Source organism: Macaca mulatta, chromosome 2 (assembly GCF_049350105.2).
Source record: "Macaca mulatta isolate MMU2019108-1 chromosome 2, T2T-MMU8v2.0, whole genome shotgun sequence".
NCBI lineage: Eukaryota > Metazoa > Chordata > Mammalia > Primates > Cercopithecidae > Macaca > Macaca mulatta.
The window spans coordinates 156,933,457-156,951,801 of record NC_133407.1 but is presented as its reverse complement, the minus strand read 5'-3'; the positions used below and the strand labels follow the sequence as shown (position 1 = coordinate 156,951,801).

Genomic DNA, 18,345 nt, shown 5'->3' with positions numbered 1-18,345 from the left:
CAGTGAGTGTGTGGGAGCCACGGACACAGTGGGGGGCTTCCCTGGGGGTGCAGCCTGCCCGAGGAGCCAGGCCAAGCAAGGTATGCTGGGGTGTGGGCAGAGCGCAAGGTGGAATCTGAGGCGGGAGCTGGTCCTGGGGCCTCTCGGGCCAGGGAGAGCTGGGTGTGAAGTCACTGTGGGGTGGGTGTATAGAGGCACTGGCTCTGGCGCTGAGAGCCGCCTAGGGTTCAGGCGGTGGGGAAAGCACAGTGGTCGTCAGGGATGGTAGCAGGGCCCTGGGCAGCTTGGGGTGGTTTTGGGGCTGAGATAGCCCAATTCCTCAGTGGTGGCCTTCCCTGAGCCTTCCCCATCCATGCCATGAACTTCGGGGCACCCTTGGGGAGTGGAGGAAACGGACCCTGGAGTAGTGGCCCTGGGCCTCAGGGCATGGGGAGGCAGAGCAGGCAGGGCTGGGCTAGGGGGTCGCAGGACTGTGTGGGGAATGGATTCTCTCCACAAATACTTTACTCTTTTTTTTAGCTTGAGTCCCAGATTTTTATGGAGCTGTTTCCTAAGGGGCGTGACGTGAGTCCTCCCGGACTCAGGGCACAATGGCCAGTGGCAGTCCCCACCCCTCACAAGCCCTCTTTCCGTCTCTGTTTCTGGTGGGTTCCTCGAGCCACCTCCTGAGACAGGAGCATACTACATCCAGCTTCCTGCTGAGATAGCCAGGCCTAACCCCCAAGGCCGCTGCCCACCCCCTGCCCCACGCTGGGAGGGGGTCTCTGTGGCCCCTTCTTGTGCCTGCCTGCACACTGGGGTCTGTGTGTTTTGTCTGAAGGCGGAGTGGCCTGTGCATATTGATGGGAAGGGCCGCCAAACTGAGCCCATGGGGGCAGCTGGTTCTGTGTGCCAGGGCCTAAGGGCTCCCACATGGAGCCCCCACCAAAGCAGAGCTCATGAGACGTGCTAAGTCAGGACTTTCTCTTAGAAATGCCTGTTTCTGGACTCTGCAGAAAGGGTGGGGTGTGGTTTGCGTCTTCACATAACATTTGTATGCCCTGCCAGTCAGCTCCCAGACCTGAGCAGGTCTGTAGACTCCTTGCATGAAGGGGAGGCTGGGGTCCCTTGAGGAAGGAGCCTGGTGCGCTGGCAAAATGCACCCGGTTAGTCTTCCCCCAGCGTTTCCCAGAGGGACCTCCAGCCTTTTTCTGGGGAGACTATGCACTGGGGAAAAGGTTGTAATCAGAGTCTTTGGGGACAACTGGACCTGGCCCTGAAGAGGGACCTCCAGCCTTTTACCTGGGAGACTATGCACTGGGGAAAAGGCTGTACTCAGAGCCTTTGGGGACAGTTGGACCTGGCTCTGAACTGTCATTAATCCCAGGAGACCCATGCCACTGTGGGCCTGGGTCAGAATCGGGCCAAGTGGAGTCAGGTGATCACTAGAGTTTGAGCCCAGGCCTGACCCAGTGGGCCGCATGGGGGCAGAGCTTCCTGGGTTCTCATTCAGCTTGGTGTTGGGGAGGAGATGGGGTGGGGGTGTGGGGAGCACTTGAGAGGACCGGGTGTGGCCCAGGCAGCCAGTCAGCTTCCTGCCCCTGGCAGAGGGCAGGGGTGGCGAGGGGACAGGCCAGCCTCAGGGTGATGGGGCAGGCAGGTAGGGGCCAGCCACATTGGCCTCGATGCCTGCTGGGCCCACACACTCACACTGGTGTTGTGGTGGGTGGTGCTTTTTCCTGGCTGGGACCTGGGTTCTAGGGGTGGGCCATGGCTGAGACCTCACGCTGGGTGAGCCAGTTTCATGTCTTGTGCCAAGAGGTTTCCTGGACTTACAGGCACCAAAGAAGCCCAGGCCTCACCGTAGTCGCCTTCTGGCTTGCTGCAGGCTGAGCTGCCTGGGCTCCTCTGGGCATTTTTCGGTTGGGTGGACAGTGGGGGCAGCTCAGCTGGTCTCAGACTGACCATTCTCCGGAGCTCACAGGCAGCCTAGCTTGGACTGAAAGGAGTCTCAGTGCCCTGAGCCACCCATTTTCATGGCTGGGGCCCTAGGGTGACAAGGCCCGTGTCACAGTGAGACTCCAGCCTAAGCCTCAGCATGCAGAGTCACTGGGTGCACCTCATACTGCCAGGGAGGTGTGGCATAGGTATGGCCACTGTGTGTGCCTGTGCCTTCCGGCTGCAGCTGTGGTGGGAACACACAGTTGCAAGTGCAGCCCCTAAGTTGGGGCCAGTGGCCCTAGCTGCAAGGTGCCACCACCTGCTTCTCCCTGGTGGACACAGGAGCATCCCTGCAGACCCAGAGATGAGTGGTCAGCTTGCCTAGCTGGGCCTTGTTAACTCTGCTTCCCTGGAGCTCCTGAGGGGCTGGGCCAGAGTCCAGGCCCCCTCCTGGGTCCTGGAAAATCTCTGCAGAGCTGGGCCTGGGCCTGCCTGCCTGCCTTGGGGGCTGTTGCAGGGCTTGGGGATTACAGCCTGTTTTCAGCATCCCTATTTAAAGCCCAGCTTCTCAGTGTTCCCAAGGGACCATCTCCTGAGGCCAGCAGCAGCCATGCTGCAAGGAAGCCGGGCCATTGCATCAGTTATTGTTGCCGAAATGCTGGCCCCAGAGGCCAGGCCTGTTTTTCTGCTGGGCTCTGGTTATTTTTATACACTCCCTGGGCCCCCAGTGCAGAGCCTGCAGCCCCAGAACCCCACTGTTTCCTGCCTCTGGAGCCTTTTCAGCTGCTGGCCAGATGGGGCTCCTTTGGTCTCTGGAATGGTGGGGGTCCTAGAACATGGGGCAGGGCATTCAGGGGCCAGAGGTAATAGAGCTTGTCTGGATCACAGTATGCAGTCACTGTCCCAGCCAGCGGTTCTTGGTTTGCCAGTGCATAAAATGGGCACATTGGTGCTTGGCTGGGAGCACCACAGGCCCACTGCACATCTGGAGTGCAGTGAGGTGCACCTTGCTCACTGGTCTCCACCCCCGGGCTCAGCCAAACTCTTCTTATCCCTAGGACTGCCCACAGATCCTGCCCTCCACCCAGATCTATGTGCCAGTAGGAGTGGTAAAGCCCATCACCCTGGCTGCACGGAACCTGCCGCAGCCACAGTCAGGCCAGCGTGGATATGAGTGCCTCTTCCACATCCCAGGCAGCCCGGCCCGTGTCACCGCCCTGCGCTTCAACAGCTCCAGCCTGCAGTGCCAGAATTCCTCGGTGAGGTGGCCACGGCAGGGGCTGGGGGCCATGAGCAGGAATGGGCCGGTTATCCTCATGGCCCTGGGTCCTGGCATGTGCTTATTCACAAAGGGCAGTGCACGTGCTCACATGTATCTCTGATGAGTCAGAAGCCACTCCTGGCTTCCCCAGGCCATTGCCAGGCCCTTTAGATGTGCCTGGGTCATGTGGGCAAGTGGGCTGCAAGGGGCCCATGCTGTCCTGGTAGCTGCTGAGAACACCCAGATGTGTGGTAGGAGCAGCCTGAGTGTGGGAGTGGACAGCAGCCAGACTCATGGGACTTGCACACTGCAGTCTCCGTGGGTCCTAGGCATGGGCTGATCGTCAGGTCTGAGTGTGTGCAGGAATAGCCAGGTGGCAGCCAGCCTTCATCACTGTGGCTCCCGGAGAGCAGAGGTCAGGGTGCCAGAGCGCATGGTTCTGTCCATCCCTGGCCAAATGCAGAAAACACTCCCATTGGCCCGCACTTGCACACTAGCAGACGGGTGTTGCCTGTGGTCCTAGAAGAGTATGTGTGGACCTTCAGATTTGACACAATAGTGTTTGAAAAGCTCTACTGTCAGGTGCAGTACATTCAGTGACAGGGGATCTCTATAGAGCCAGCTGTTTCCTGAGTGGTGGGGAAGTGGGGCCCAGTTGCCCAGCAGTTGGAGGCCTGGGCTGAAGTCCTGCACTCCCTGCAGGCCTCTGTCTCACCTTCTGCTCAGGACGGGTGTGATCCAGGGAGCTGTGGGCTTCCAGGAACTCACTGCAGGGGCAGGTGGCTGGGCTGTTGTGTGGGGCACTGGTCTGTCGACAAGGTCTTGGCTGGACCCCATCCCCTGGAAGCCCTGGGGAGGGCCTTGATGGGGTCAGAGGTCTGGAGCCCTTTGGCTGACTCCTGGTCTGTCCCAGCAGCGTGGGGTAGGCTCTGGAGGGTCACAACAGGCTTCCTGGGGCAGGGTGGGTTGCAGGTCTGCCATGAGGATCACTCCTGGCCACCACAGCTATCTGGAGTTCCCTCTGCCATCCAGCCTTTCCAGACATTTCTGCTGTATCACCAAGTCTTCGCCCGCCCTGCACCTTCCACCTGCGTCTCCCTCCCCACCCTCCCTTCTCACCAGGCCCACATTAATCTTCCCTTCAGCTGTGTTTAAAGGGAAGAGGGAGTATCGGGGAATTTGATAGGATCCAATTAAATTCCTGCAGATAAAATAATGATGAATTGCCGGGCCGCCCCTTGGAGACACTGGGCTCCCTGCACCGCCCCAGCACGGGAACAGAGTTGAGGTCATCCGCGGCAGAAAGTCGGGCACAGCTGGAGCCCTAGCCAGGCTCCCTGGGAGGGGCAGTTCCCCTGGGCCCAGCCCAGCCTTGTTGGGGAGGGGACGGGGAGCAGGGCTGCACCTGGCAGTGATTCTGCCTGTCTATGCCCCAGTCCAGGGACACAGATCTCCCACCTCAAGGCAGGGCATTCCTGGCCCATTCAGCAAAGATATTGAGGTTCACAGAGCATGCTGCTGCGTATTCTAGGGCCAGCTGGGAGTCCTGATTTCCCAGCCTGGCTGACTGCAGGGAGTGGTCAGAGGCTGCCTGTGGTTGGAGGTGGTCTCCAAGGGGGTGCCACAGAGGTGACTGTGGGAAGCACAGAGGTTCCCCTGGAAGGGCACCTCATGGTTGCTAGGCTGGAGAGAGGGACCTCTAGAGCCAGGAAGGAAGCCCTGTGTGAGGGTGGAGAGGGAGCGGTTGTGGCTGCAGAAACTTCTCCCGGAGCTAGTGCCCTGGCGGCTTTGTGGACCTGAGGCTCCGGCCTGGAGGCCGCTTAGCTGGGAAGCCTGACCTCGCCATCACCCAACAGTACTCCTACGAGGGGAACGATGTCAGCGACCTGCCAGTGAACCTGTCGGTCGTGTGGAACGGCAACTTCGTCATTGACAACCCACAGAACATCCAGGGTGAGTGGGCGCCCGGGCGGGGTGGGCAGTGGGCAGGCCCGAGCTGACCGCACCCCTCCCCGCAGCACACCTCTACAAGTGCCCGGCCCTGCGCGAGAGCTGCGGCCTCTGCCTCAAGGCCGACCCACGCTTCGAATGCGGATGGTGCGTGGCTGAGCGCCGCTGCTCCCTGCGACACCACTGCGCAGCCGACACACCTGCATCCTGGATGCACGCGCGTCACGGCAGCAGTCGCTGCGCCGACCCCAAGATCCTTAAGGTAGGGCCCCCAGCCCTGCCCCACACCCCATGCCCCGCTCCACACGACCCCAAACCCTACGCCCGGCGGGACGCCTGTACCCCAGCCTCTGCCTCCCGCAGCTGTCCCCCGAGACGGGCCCAAGGCAGGGTGGCACGCGGCTCACCATCACAGGTGAGAACCTGGGCCTGCGGTTTGAGGATGTGCGTCTGGGTGTGCGCGTGGGCAAGGTGCTGTGCAGCCCCGTGGAGAGCGAGTACATCAGTGCGGAGCAGTGAGTACAGCCCTGGGTGTGCGCGGGGCGGGACGGGGCGGGGCAGCTGCAACCCCTGAGGCCCGCCTGCCCACAGGATCGTCTGTGAGATCGGGGACGCCAGCTCCGTGCGGGCCCACGATGCCCTGGTGGAGGTGTGCGTGCGAGACTGCTCACCACACTACCGCGCCCTGTCACCCAAGCGCTTCACCTTTGTGGTGAGTCTGCCGCCCTCCCTCTCTCCCTATTCCCTGCTGCTCTGAGAGGGTGCCACTGAGGGCTCCTGTGCCTCTTCAGGGCCCCTTGTCTGGCCACGCTCTGCCACTGCTCTTCCACGGCCTGGGTGCCGCCCCTCCCCTCCTGTGCCTAGGCCAGCTCCAGGGCTCCCTGGCTTACCTTGGGCTGTGCCTGAGAAACCTGGGAGTACTGCCTCTGAAGTGCAGCTCCCGGGCATGCGGGCTCCTAGTCTGGGGAACTGGAGGGGTAAGCAGGCCAAGTGGGGCCTGTCCCCATGTGGCCCCCGGGGGACTTTCCTGAGAGCTTCAGCAAGTTCCCTCTTCCTGCAGACACCAACCTTCTACCGTGTGAGCCCCTCCCGCGGGCCTCTGTCAGGGGGCACCTGGATTGGCATCGAGGGAAGTCATCTGAATGCAGGCAGTGATGTGGCTGTATCGGTCGGTGGCCGGCCCTGCTCCTTCTCCTGGTACGGGGTGCAGGTGGGGGTGGGGGCCTGGCTGCCCCTCCTCCTGGTTCAGATGGTTGCGTGCCCCTTCTTGTTGCCTGGGCAACGAGGCTATGGAGAGCCTGGCTGGGGTGATCACTGTGAAACCCAGAGGCGGAAGTTACCATGGAAACAGGCTACCTCCAGAGTGGGAGGACTGGGCGGTGACGGGGGTGGGGCCTGCCTTTGGGGGCGGGGCAACCTGGCTGCCTCTGCCTTGGTTCTTCCCTGTGGGTGTGGGGAATCCCTTGGGTACAAAATAAGAAGTATTTTTAAAAATTTTTAAGAGAGAAAACAGAAATCTTAACAAAAGCCCTGAGGCTTGAAGTGGATAATTTTAGATTAGGGATGATAATGGAACATCCCTTTAAATATTTTCCTGTGGTAATTACCCGTTATCAGACTAATCATTGGTGTCTGCAGCTGAGGGGGTCTGGCGGCTGTGGGGCTCCTGGCAGTGGTGGAAGAGCTGAAGGTCCGGACCCAGGTGCGGGCCATGCCCGGCTGCCTGCCCAGTGGGGTGTCCCCATGACACCTGGGCCAGCTCATCTAGTCTCCTCACAGCCCCTTGGGATGCAGGGATAGGGCGAGGTTTTCCCACTGGGACAGGTGCCAAGAGGGAAGGTGTCTGCCTGGCCCAGGGTAGTAGGAATGGGCACTCGGCTCCCAGCACTTGGAGCACAGGCTGAGTGAGGGTGGCCCTGGGACAGACAGGGAAGGTCAGGCCAGGGCTTAGTCTCTTCGGCCCTCCCCAGGGAGAGAGGGAGGGCAGCGTGAGCCTACCTCCCAGCCTGGCATGTGTGGGGTGGGCCTGCTGCTCACTGCCTCTGGGGAGGCAGAGGCCTGGTGCGTGTGGAGCCCTGGCCAGGGTCATCTGGAGTGGGTGTGGGCGACAGGGAGGCTGTGATGAAAGCAGACCTGGAGAGGCAGCAGACCAGGTCCCAAATGCCAGGCTGGGCAACAGTGGGGGCCTGAAGGGGCTGGGAGCCAGGGCGAGGGTAGGACAGACATACACAGTCCCGGGAGGGAAAGTAGCAGTGATAGTATGCAGCCACCCAAGGCAGTCCCTGTGACAGATGGCACCCTGCCCACTGTTCCTCAATGCATCTACATTCCACCTGCCTGAGTTCCGCCTGTGTGCTCCTCACTGTCCCACTCGGGCACCTCCAGGAGGAACTCCCGTGAGATCCGGTGCCTGACACCCCCCGGGCAGAGCCCTGGCAGTGCTCCCATCATTATCAACATCAACCGCGCCCAGCTCACCAACCCCGAGGTGAAGTACAACTACACCGAGGACCCCACCATCCTGAGGATCGACCCGGAGTGGAGCATCAACAGGTGGGGCCCAGCAACACCCATTCCCTGTCCCCAGCTGTTGAGAGCAGCGCCGAGCCAGGAGCTTTTCCACCAGGCACTTGGTGGTGGCCCTCCTGCATGCTGGGTACTGTCCTGCTGGGAAGCACCCCTTGCCAAGAGCTTTTACCTGTTTCCTGTCTTTGGGGAAGGCAGGCTTTGCCTGGCTGAGCTGTGGCCTGTGTTTCCAGCTCACTGGGCCCCAGCATCATCTGGTGACCCCCCGACCCCTGTTCTTTTCCAGTGGTGGGACCCTCCTAACGGTCACGGGCACCAACCTGGCCACTGTCCGTGAGCCCCGAATCCGGGCCAAGTACGGAGGCATTGAGAGGGAGAACGTGAGTCCCTGCCCTCAGTTGCCCACCTCGGTCCAGGCCTTCACCTGGGATGGGGCTCCTGCTATAAATGCTCAAGCCCCTACCCCTGCCCCTTCCCAGCTTATGCCAACCTTGGCTGTGCCTGGAGACCCCTGGGGAGGCACCTGTCCTGCTTGGCGGGTGGAAGGTCTGGCTCTGGGCTGCTGGCTGTGCACACCTCTCCTTCAGGCCATATGTCCCTGGTCCATGTGGGGTGGGTGGCCCAGGACCTGCCCTGCTGGTGCCTGGCATCATCTATGCAGGGAGCAGGCAGCCCCCAGGCCAGGGGCTCTGTCACTGGGAGTTGCCAGGCCACTCAGGGAGGTCCCGCCCAGCATCCCTACCCTGTGTCTCCAGGGCTGCCTGGTGTACAATGACACCACCATGGTATGCCGCGCCCCGTCTGTGGCCAACCCTGTGCGCAGCCCACCGGAGCTGGGGGAGCGACCGGATGAGCTGGGCTTCGTCATGGACAACGTGCGCTCCCTGCTTGTGCTCAACTCCACCTCCTTCCTCTACTACCCTGATCCCGTACTGGAGCCACTCAGTCCCACTGGCTTGCTGGAGCTGAAGCCCAGCTCCCCACTCATCCTCAAGGTGGGTCACCGTTGCCCATAGGCTGGGCCGTGCCAGGGAGGAGGCCCCTCGTCCTGGGCTCTGGCTCACCCCCACCTCCTACAGGGCCGGAACCTCTTGCCACCTGCGCCCGGCAACTCCCGACTCAACTACACAGTGCTCATTGGCTCCACACCTTGCACCCTTACTGTGTCGGAGACGCAGCTGCTGTGCGAGGCGCCCAACCTCACAGGGCAGCACAAGGTCACGGTGCGTCTGTCCACCGGGGGTGCGGAGCTGGGAGAGCCATGCCCCACCTGTGGACCCTGACCCACTAGCACAGCCCCAGCTCTGACCTTGCCCCAGATTCACCCCTAGCTCAGAGGGTGCTCAGCTCCAGTGCAGGCCCTGCCTTAGCCCTCAGCCTGCTACCTCCTTGAGCCCCCCAGACTGCCTACCCACCCTGAGCCCTTGCCATGCCAGTGCTGCCCTGACTGGACAGGCGCCTGCCCTGGGTCCCAGTGTCACCCTGCTGACCACTCTGTGCCCCTGTCGGTGGGACCTTGCCCACAGGCAGGTGTGTGTGAGGGTCTTGCCCATCGGGAGGGGCTCCCAAGCTTAGTGGAAAGCATGGGTGGCTCCTGAGTGGCCTCCACCCACCGGCAGGTGCGGGCTGGCGGCTTCGAGTTCTCGCCAGGGACACTGCAGGTGTACTCGGACAGCCTGCTGACGCTGCCTGCGATCGTGGGCATCGGCGGGGGTGGGGGTCTACTACTGCTGGTCATCGTGGCCGTGCTCATCGCCTACAAGCGCAAGTCACGAGATGCTGACCGCACACTAAAGCGGCTGCAGCTCCAGATGGACAACCTGGAGTCCCGCGTGGCCCTTGAATGCAAGGAAGGTCTGTTGGGGCTGGGGCTCACTGGGGCAGCTGCCACCTCCAAACCAGGCCCTGGCCCATCCCCACACCTACCTCCCACCACCCCCACCCTGCTTCGGCTCAGTTTACAATGTTCCTAATAGCCTTGCTGTGCCAGGCCTGGTCCCAGGGCAGTGGGCGGATGCCTGACCAGGGCCTGGCCCTGCAGCAGGTACCACATCCTCAGGGTGCTGCTTGTGACACAGAACTCAGAGCTAGACTGTTTGCGTTTGTATCCCAGCTGGGCTATAAGGCTGGGGGTGGCTATTTACCTTTCTGTGCCTCAGTCTTGTCATCTGTAGAGTGAGCACAGTGACAGTGCCTACTTCCCCAGGCACTGGGAGTGGTGGTGGGTTGGCTGGTGCCAGTGGAGCAGCAGAGAGGGGTGCTTCTGCCATGCAGCAATGGGGAGCCCTTGTGCTTTGGCAGTCCCTGGGCACATAGAGATCTTGGCCTGAGCTGACCTTTGTCCTTGATATGTCTATAGGGGGAGTCAGGCCACACCATCCTCCTGATCCATGGCAGGTGTGAGTGGCAGAAATCTGTTCCATGTTGGGCGAGACTTTGAGCATTTGCAGATAGTAACTCACACATGTTCAGGGCTCTAGGGGTCAGATACTAGGAGTGCTGCTGCTGCAGTGGAGGACCTTAGCCATGTGGTCCAGCATGGGGTTGTCATGAACTCCACTGGGACTCTATTGGGATGGGGTGTTTTGTTTGCACAGGACTCAGCCAGTCTTAAAATGCAAAGTTCTGCATCCTGGGAGCCCTCTCAGTCCCAGACAAACCTACATGGCCCTGTGGTGGGCTGAGGGTGGCCCTACCTCTTGGGCAGCCCTGGTGGGACCAGAGGCAGGTGTGTGTCAGGGCCAGGTGGGAGGCAGGTGGCCTGGGCCTCCCTTGTGCTCCCACCTGCTGAGGCTGGCTGTCTGGTGAGGCTGGCATGTGTGGATGCGGTGGCTGGCGGCTGCTCCAGGCCAGCCAGGTGCAGATAACTAGATGCCTGGCAGCAGTGCCCAGGAGACGAAGGCTCCAGCTCTTAATTAAACCTGTCAGATGTCCCCCAGAGCCTGTCTGGCACTCCTCTGGCTTCTGATCAGATAGCGTGATCCTCGGGCTGCTGCAGGGCTGATACCTCACAGCTCTGGAATGTTCTGTCAAGGGCTTCACTGCCCTGCCTGCCCTTGTTCCTGACAGAGGCAAAGCTGGCCCTGAGCAGAGTGAGCCACATTGAGGGCGCACCAGGCCCGAGATGTGCATGCAGTGGTGTGGGGGCTTGGGGACAGCCTGCAGCCCTGGGACCTCACCCCTGGCCGCATCCCAGCACCTCCCAGCAGTTGGAAGGAGCCCGAACTCCAAAGCTGCTCTACGCTTAACTGCCAGTGTCTGAGATGCAGGAGGCCCCGCCCAGCCTGCCCCTGGTGCCGATGCTTTCTCTGCTCTTGTCTTGCTTGATCCTGTGGGAAGCTCACAGAGGAGAGTTACTATGCCTGTGCTAGGGCTGTAGTAGCTGGGGGACGGAGAGTCACAGTAGTTTCCTTAAGATCATGAAACCAGTAAGTGTCACAGCCAGAATTTGATGTAGGCCCCAAGAGTGGGAGGGTTGGGGCATGGAGCAGGGCCACCAGGGCATGCTGCCCCTGATGCCACATCTGGCCACAGCCTTTGCAGAGCTGCAAACAGACATCCATGAGCTGACCAACGACCTGGACGGTGCCGGCATCCCCTTCCTTGACTATCGGACATACGCCATGCGGGTGCTCTTTCCTGGGATCGAGGACCACCCTGTGCTCAAGGAGATGGAGGTAGGACCACTGGCTCTGGGGTCACAGGAACTCAGAGGCAGCTGCTGTCTTCTGCCTTTGGGGCTCCTTAGGTGCTGATGGATGGTATGGGGCAGCCTGTGCAGCCTGGGGGAGGGTCCAGGCCTGCAGGGCTCTGGGCTCAGCCGAGTGGGGAGCAGGTGCTAGGAGGCAGAACCAAGACCAGGCCAGCACAGTGGGGCCCTCAGCCCTGGGGCCGGGGCAGGGGAATGGCCAGTGTGGCTCTGCTCCATGAAGTACCTCCAGAGGGCAGGAGGAGGCTCTGGCCCCACGGCCTGCATGGGATGCCAGGCCTCATCTCAGCAAACCACTTGTCAGCCTGGGCTTCTGGCACCTCTCCGGTGGCTGCCCCTTGGGCCCTGCCTCTGCGGGGGTTCCCGCCTGCGGCTCTGCTGGCCTGGTCTGCTGGGTGGTTCTGGATGCGAAGCCTCGCTGGGCAGGGGCCGTGTGCTGGGAGGTGCGGGTGGCTGATGAAGTCAGCTATGGCAGTTTGGGATGGGAGCGTGTGGCTGGCATAGCACCAGGGCCTCAGAGAGTAGGGCTTTGCCCCGTGGACCTTGGCAGCGGCCTGGCGAGGGAAAAGAGGGCTGGCTCCCACGTCCCCAAAGGGCCCCCAGCGGCAGGCAGGCTAGGAGCCAGTCCTCGGCGAGCCACAGCCAGGGACTCAGCAGGTCAGCTCGGTCACACTCTCCAGCTGAGGGCACCCCCCCACCATGTACCTTGGATGTTGGGGAGCCCATGTCCCCTGTGGTGGCTCTGTTGGTGGGTAGTCCCTTTTGAGCTGATACTGAGCAGGCTTTCCCACCTTGGGCCCTGGGGCTGCATGTGGCTGAGTGCTGCCATCCTGTTCCTGGGCTTGCTGCCATGCGGGGCTCCACAGCTTCCCCAGGTTGTATCTCTCTCTCAGTGCCTCCATTTGCTGTGTCTGTCAGACTGTCTCTTTGAGCCGTGACTGTGTGTGTTCTACCTGGGCCATTACCTGTCTGCCTGATACCTGTTGGCCTTGGCTGGGAGCCTGGTATCACTGGTGGCTCTGGGCTTTGCCTAATAGGGAACATCTTGCCCTGATAAACCTTAGTATGAACGAGAGAAAGAGAGTAGGGGCCCTGGAACCAGCTGTACCTCTACTCCACTCCTTTTTCCTACCTGCAGTGTGGCCCTAATCAAACCTCTTCCTGTCTCCAACCTTGTGTCCTCATCCATGATATGCAGAGGCTGATTGTGCATTGGTTATCATTGTCAAGGCGGAGGGAGATGGTAGACTTGCACTCCTGGTTCCCAGTGTATGGGGGCATTGAGTTGGACTCCCTTTGAGCTGTTGCAGGCCAGCTGCGGGGGTTGCTGTTCAAAGGGCCCAGCCATGGAGTGGGTGGTGTGAGGAGCCCCTCTCATTCTCCACCCAGCCACACTGCTAACACCTTTGTCATGTTGGCTTGTGGTGGGCTTTTCAGGCTGCCGCAGGGACTCTGTGGCCAGGGCTGCCCTGATGGCAACAGACAGTGGTGGCAGCACCCAGGTCATGTCCATTTTGCTAAGGACAGGTGAAGCTTGGGAATGACCCGCTGAGCTGAGGAGTCAGGGCAACTTGTCACTTGCCTTCCAGGCCTGTCCTCTGATGGGGCCCTGCCATACCAGCCAGGCCTGGACAGCCCCTCACCGGTCAGCTTGGGGGCTGGGGCTGGGGCTGGGTGCTCCTCTGTGGTCTGAGCTCCGTGTGCTCCCTCAGGTGCAGGCCAATGTGGAGAAGTCGCTGACACTGTTCGGGCAGCTCCTGACCAAGAAGCACTTCCTGCTGACCTTCATCCGCACACTGGAGGCGCAGCGCAGCTTCTCCATGCGCGACCGCGGGAACGTGGCCTCGCTCATCATGACGGCCTTGCAGGGCGAGATGGAATATGCCACGGGTGTGCTCAAGCAGCTGCTTTCCGACCTCATTGAGAAGAACCTGGAGAGCAAGAACCACCCCAAGCTGCTACTGCGCCGGTGAGCCTGGGGGCACTGGGATTGGGGGAGGCAGGCCCATGCCTCCAGCTTTGGACAGGCTGGCCTAGCAGGCCCAGAGACACTGCTGTGGCGGTTCCCACTGGGCAGGGGTGGGGGGACTCACCTGGCCTCTGAGGCTCAGCTGCCACCTCCCTAGGTACTGATAGTGAGGACCCAGGCTTGAGTCTTCATACTTACAGGCCGGGGCTCTGGGTGAAGGGCTGGGGTCTCCATGGCAGCCCCGGAAGTCCCTGCTGCCCACTCATGTGGGTGCCTTTCGAGACCTGACCTTCGGTGCTGCAGGAAGTGGGGCAGGGTGGGGTGGGATCAGTGGGTGAGGGCTGCAGGGGCCCTGTGCCTGCTGGACAGCTGGAATGACACCACTCTGCCCATATTCTGTGCCCCCCAGGACTGAGTCGGTGGCAGAGAAGATGCTAACCAACTGGTTCACCTTCCTCTTGTATAAGTTCCTCAAGGTAAGCAGAGGCGGGAGGAGGCAGGTGTCAGAGGCAATTGAACAGTGGGAGGGGAAAATGGAGAGAGGTGGGGATCAGTGGGAGGTGCTGGAGAATGACAGCAGGTGGGGTCTTGGTCGAGTTCTGGCTCAGGCCTAGGCCCCTGGACATGCAGCTGCTCCCGGCTTCTGGCTCCCGGCTCCCTCCTCCCTCCTTCTGAGGCTGTCAGGCCCTTGCACAGCCCACCAAGGTAGGTGTGGGAGTTCAGATACAGGCTCTCAGTGCCCACAGCTGGCCTGGGCTCAGGAGGGTGGGGGCACCCTGGGCAGGGGCCTCTGAGAGTCCAGCACCCGGCGTGGGGCCAGCCTGGGGGTGCCTGAAGGCTCTAGTCCACCACCTATCATGGGGACAGGTGGCTGCCCTGGGCTTCCCCTGTGCTGTCCATTCAAGCCCCTCCAACCCCCCAGCAGAGGGACGCTGCCATTTTCAGAACAGGAATAGGGTGTAGGCCAGAGACTGCAGGCCAGGGCCCAGGCTGGATGGGGATCTGGGTGGGCTTTAACTGGGCTGTAAGCAGTTGAATTGCTGTCTGCACTTCCAGTGTTGGAACTTATACAGACTCGAGTATATGGCTTCTCTTGGAAAGTCTAAAGGCCTGGTTAGCCCACTCCTGAGAGGTGGGAGGAGCCCAGTGTATGCATGGTGAAGTGCATGCTCCTCGCCTGGCTTCAGTGGTCCCTGTCGCTGCTCTGTGGGTGAGGGTGACTGACAGTGTAGCCCAGTGATTGAGGGTGGGAGCTGGCGCAGACTGCCTGGGTTCGATTCTCCTGGTTTCCTTATGGAATCTAGGGATGGCATATCTGTCTCCACTGGCCCGTGGGGCTTTCAGGCCTCCTGCAGCCAGATACTGCTGAACTCAGGTGATCAGCGCACAGATCCCTGCACAGAGCGGAGTCCTGGCTGGGCATCCTCACTGTGGAGAGAAACACTGGACAGGAAATACAGCAGACAGGCCATGGGGCAGAGCCGAGCAGGGAGGGTGGGATTCGAGCAGAGGTCTGAAGACCAGGCCGGGAGAGGGAAAAGAGTCCCAGGCAGAAGAGGCTACTGAGGAGAAGGCGCCAGGTGGGATAGGCAGGGGCAGGGCTTGTCTGTCCTAGGTCATCTCTGGAGGTGGGACATTTACGTGTATATAGCAGTCCCTGGCACATAGCAAGTGCCCAGTAGATTATAACATCCTTAGGCAGAACTGGAAGCAGGTAACACAAAGTCGTGCATGTCCTGTAGAAAGTACAGTTCTATGAAGACTGCATAGATGTGTGCATGCTGGGTGAGCTGGGCTCTGTGAGCCTAAAGCAGCAGGCACCCTGGTGAGGTGAAGAGGGCCCCGCTCACCTGGGTCCCCATCTGATCCCAATTCTCCACACCCACAGAGACAGGGCTCAGGGCAGCAAATGCCTGTAAGCACTGACGTTGGGTGTGGATTATCTTTCATGCCAGGATACAGGGGGCAGCCTCAGCCAGTGCAGAGTGTCTCCCCACAGGGTGGTGCTATAAGCAGAGAGGGTGGCAGTGGGGCGCCGTGGAGGCGTTATCCTCAGGCCAGATCGGGAGTTCCATGGAGAGCTGGGGACATTTGGGACAGGCGCTGAGAGATGTGTGGGCAGTGGAGGGAGGGAGAGGGAGGCCAGTCTTGGCCAAGGGAGCCATAGGAAGGGGACACAGGGAGGAGGGAGGCAGGGGTGACCATTTAGGTGGGAGTTGTGCAGGTACAGGGGGTGCGGGCTGTGTGTTGGGGGTTTCACAGCCCATGCCCATGACCCCAACCCACCTCGTTATTAGTGGGGTCCCAGTGCAGGGGGCAGGCAGGGGCCAGGAGCTGTTAGATCTCCTTAGGTCATCACTGCCCTCCTCCAGTTCTAGGAGGACCCCTATATATGCAAGGGAGGGCATGTACTGGGTGCAAGGACATGGCCCGAGGCTGAGAGGTGCAGACAGCCGTGCTGGAGCTTGGCACCCCCTGGATGGGACTGAGATGGGCCCAGGGCTGTTTCCGTCCACATAGCCAGCCAGTGACTTTTTTTTTTTTGCCACCATATCTGGGTTTTTTTTTGTTTTTGTCTTTTTTAAGATAGATGTTATTGTTTAGAGCAGTTTCAGATTCACAGTAAAATTGAGCAGAAGATACAGAGGTTTCCCATGCACCTGCTGCTCCCACATATGCACAGTCTCCCCACTGTCAGCATCCTTAGGAGAGGGGTGCATTTGGTCCAGTCAATGAACCTGCCAGGACACATCTTCACCACCCAGTGCCCCTCATTTCCACGCGGGCTCACTCGTGGTGCTCTGCATTCTGTGAGTTTGGATGAATGTACGATGCCATGTATCCGCCGTTAGAGCATCACACAGAATAGTGTCGCTGCCCTAAAAATCCCCCAAGCTCACCTGTCATCTCTCCCTCCCCCTGAGCCCCTGGCACCCATTGATTTCATTGTCTCCATAAGTTGTGCCTTTTCTAGATGTCACATAGTGGAATCGTGCACTATTACTGTAGCCTTTTCCAACTGGCTCCCCTCACTTTGTAATCTACTTTGAAGGTTCCTTTATTTATTTTCATAGCTTGATAGCTTATTTCTTTTTAGTGTGCCACAAACTTAAAAAAATTTGTTATGGCGAAATACACATGACATAAAATTTACCATCTTAACCATTTTTAAGTGCACAGTTGAGTGGTATTGGATGCATTTACAGCAGTGTTGGCCATGGCCACCTGCTCCATGAGTCTTCATCTTGTAAAACTGAAACTCTGTCCCCATTGAACACCCACTCCTTGTTCCTTCCTCCCCAGCCCCTGGAACCATTCTACTCTCTGTCTCTGTGAATCTGACAGCTCTAGGGACCTCATATGAGTGGAATCATGCATTGTTTGTCCTTTCGTGGCTGGCTTAATTTCATCAGCTTAATGGGGAAGCAATCCAGGTGTCCATCGACAGATGAATGAATAAGCAAAATGTGGTCTGTGCATACAATGAGATAGTAGTCTGCCTTAAAAAGGAAGGGAATTCTGACATGCCGCAACATAGATGAACTTTGAGAACACAAACTCTTTTTAAACAACCCAAATACTTTTCATTCCTTGCTGTCTTTAGAAACAAAAACTTTAACTACAAAAGTAACCCATGACATTTTAGCACATGTAAACAACCTGGAAGGGAGGATGGAGGGGTGAGCTCCCCTCCCCTCTGCAGTTCTGGTGCCTGTCCTCCCAGGCTGGGGTCTGAGCTGAAGCAAATATGAATAGACTATGCTTTTTAATATTAAGATGAAGGTTAGTATCAGACCTTTTTTCTCATTAGAGAGTTTTAAATTTTTTCAGTACCACAATTTTCACTGTGCCTCGCTCCCCCTCTGTCCTCACCTTGGCCATAGTGTTAGGCCCACCTTTGCGGGTGAGCACACAAATGCTTTCCTTGTGTTTTTATCAACTGCATAATGTTCCATGGTGTGGCCATTTCATCATTTGTTTAACTGTGGCACCACTGATGGCCAGGGCTGCACAGCTTGGATTTGGATGCAGTTGTCTCTGCTTGCCTGGTCCTGTTTAAGTGCCTTTCCAGAAGAGTGAGTGCAGGTGATCAGGCACACTCATTTTTCATTGTAATATATGCTGCTGCATTATCCTACCAAAAAACGTTGCAAATGTACCAGTTCATCATCTGAGAATCTTACCCAGGCCTGGTATAGCACTTGTCTTATTGATCTTTTTCACCTCTGCCCATTTGAAAAGTACACACTGGTAGGTTGTTGCCTTAGTTGGCATTTCTTTAACAAACCTTGGACATCTTTTTACATATTTGATTGCTGCTTTTATTTTTTCTTTGAAGCCAAGTTTGTAAATGTCCATTTTTACCCTTTGCTTGTTTTACTAGGGTCATTTCTTTTAGATTATAGGAATTTTTATTTTTTGTTTTTGAGACAGAGTTTCACTCTTGTTGCCCAGGCTGAGTACAATGGCGCAATCTTGGCTCACTGCAACCTCCACCTCTCCGGTTCAAGTGATTCTCCTGCCTCAGCCTCCCGAGTAGCTGGGATTACAGGCATGTGCCACCACGCCAGGTTCATTTTGTATTTGTAGTAGAGACCGGGGTTCTCCATGTTGGTCAGGCTAGTCTCAAACTCCTGACCTCAGGTGATCCACCCACTTCAGCCTCCCAAAGTGCTGGGATTACAGGTGTGAGCCACCGCACCCAGGAACTTTTTAACATACACACTTCCCATCTTTTCAAGCTCATGTGTTCCACTGAGAAATGATTTTTATTTATGTGGTGTGGGGTAGGGATCTGGTTTGATCCTCCCACCTCCCCATGCCCACCGTGGAGAAGTGCTTGTGGTAATGTCATTTCTGGAACTGCCTGTATTATCCTTCTATTAGAAAAGTGGCACTTTTTGTTGGGCAGTTTTTGCACATTCCTGACTGGTGCTGGGAGAAGTCTGAGGTCTTCCTTTTCCCCCATCACTGCACAAGAGATTGAGGCTACAAGAAAAGGACTGGGCC

At 58.7% G+C, this 18,345-nt stretch overlaps 1 protein-coding gene across 4 annotated transcripts in view; it reads left to right on the top strand.

Annotated features, from left to right (window-relative positions):
- Positions 1-18,345, top strand: part of PLXNA1 (plexin A1) — a 55,625-nt gene that overhangs the window by 26,041 nt on the left and 11,239 nt on the right. For all 4 annotated transcript variants that reach the window (XM_001114446.5, XM_077993728.1, XM_077993726.1 and 1 more), the window contains exons 10-23: positions 2,979-3,179; positions 5,038-5,134; positions 5,200-5,393; positions 5,495-5,646; positions 5,723-5,843; positions 6,192-6,328; positions 7,517-7,684; positions 7,944-8,037; positions 8,413-8,652; positions 8,737-8,880; positions 9,277-9,511; positions 11,192-11,334; positions 13,079-13,335; positions 13,745-13,811. In XM_001114446.5, the coding sequence (XP_001114446.3) occupies positions 2,979-3,179; positions 5,038-5,134; positions 5,200-5,393; positions 5,495-5,646; positions 5,723-5,843; positions 6,192-6,328; positions 7,517-7,684; positions 7,944-8,037; positions 8,413-8,652; positions 8,737-8,880; positions 9,277-9,511; positions 11,192-11,334; positions 13,079-13,335; positions 13,745-13,811 (2,250 nt within the window). The remainder of the gene's footprint in view (positions 1-2,978; positions 3,180-5,037; positions 5,135-5,199; positions 5,394-5,494; positions 5,647-5,722; positions 5,844-6,191; positions 6,329-7,516; positions 7,685-7,943; positions 8,038-8,412; positions 8,653-8,736; positions 8,881-9,276; positions 9,512-11,191; positions 11,335-13,078; positions 13,336-13,744; positions 13,812-18,345) is intronic.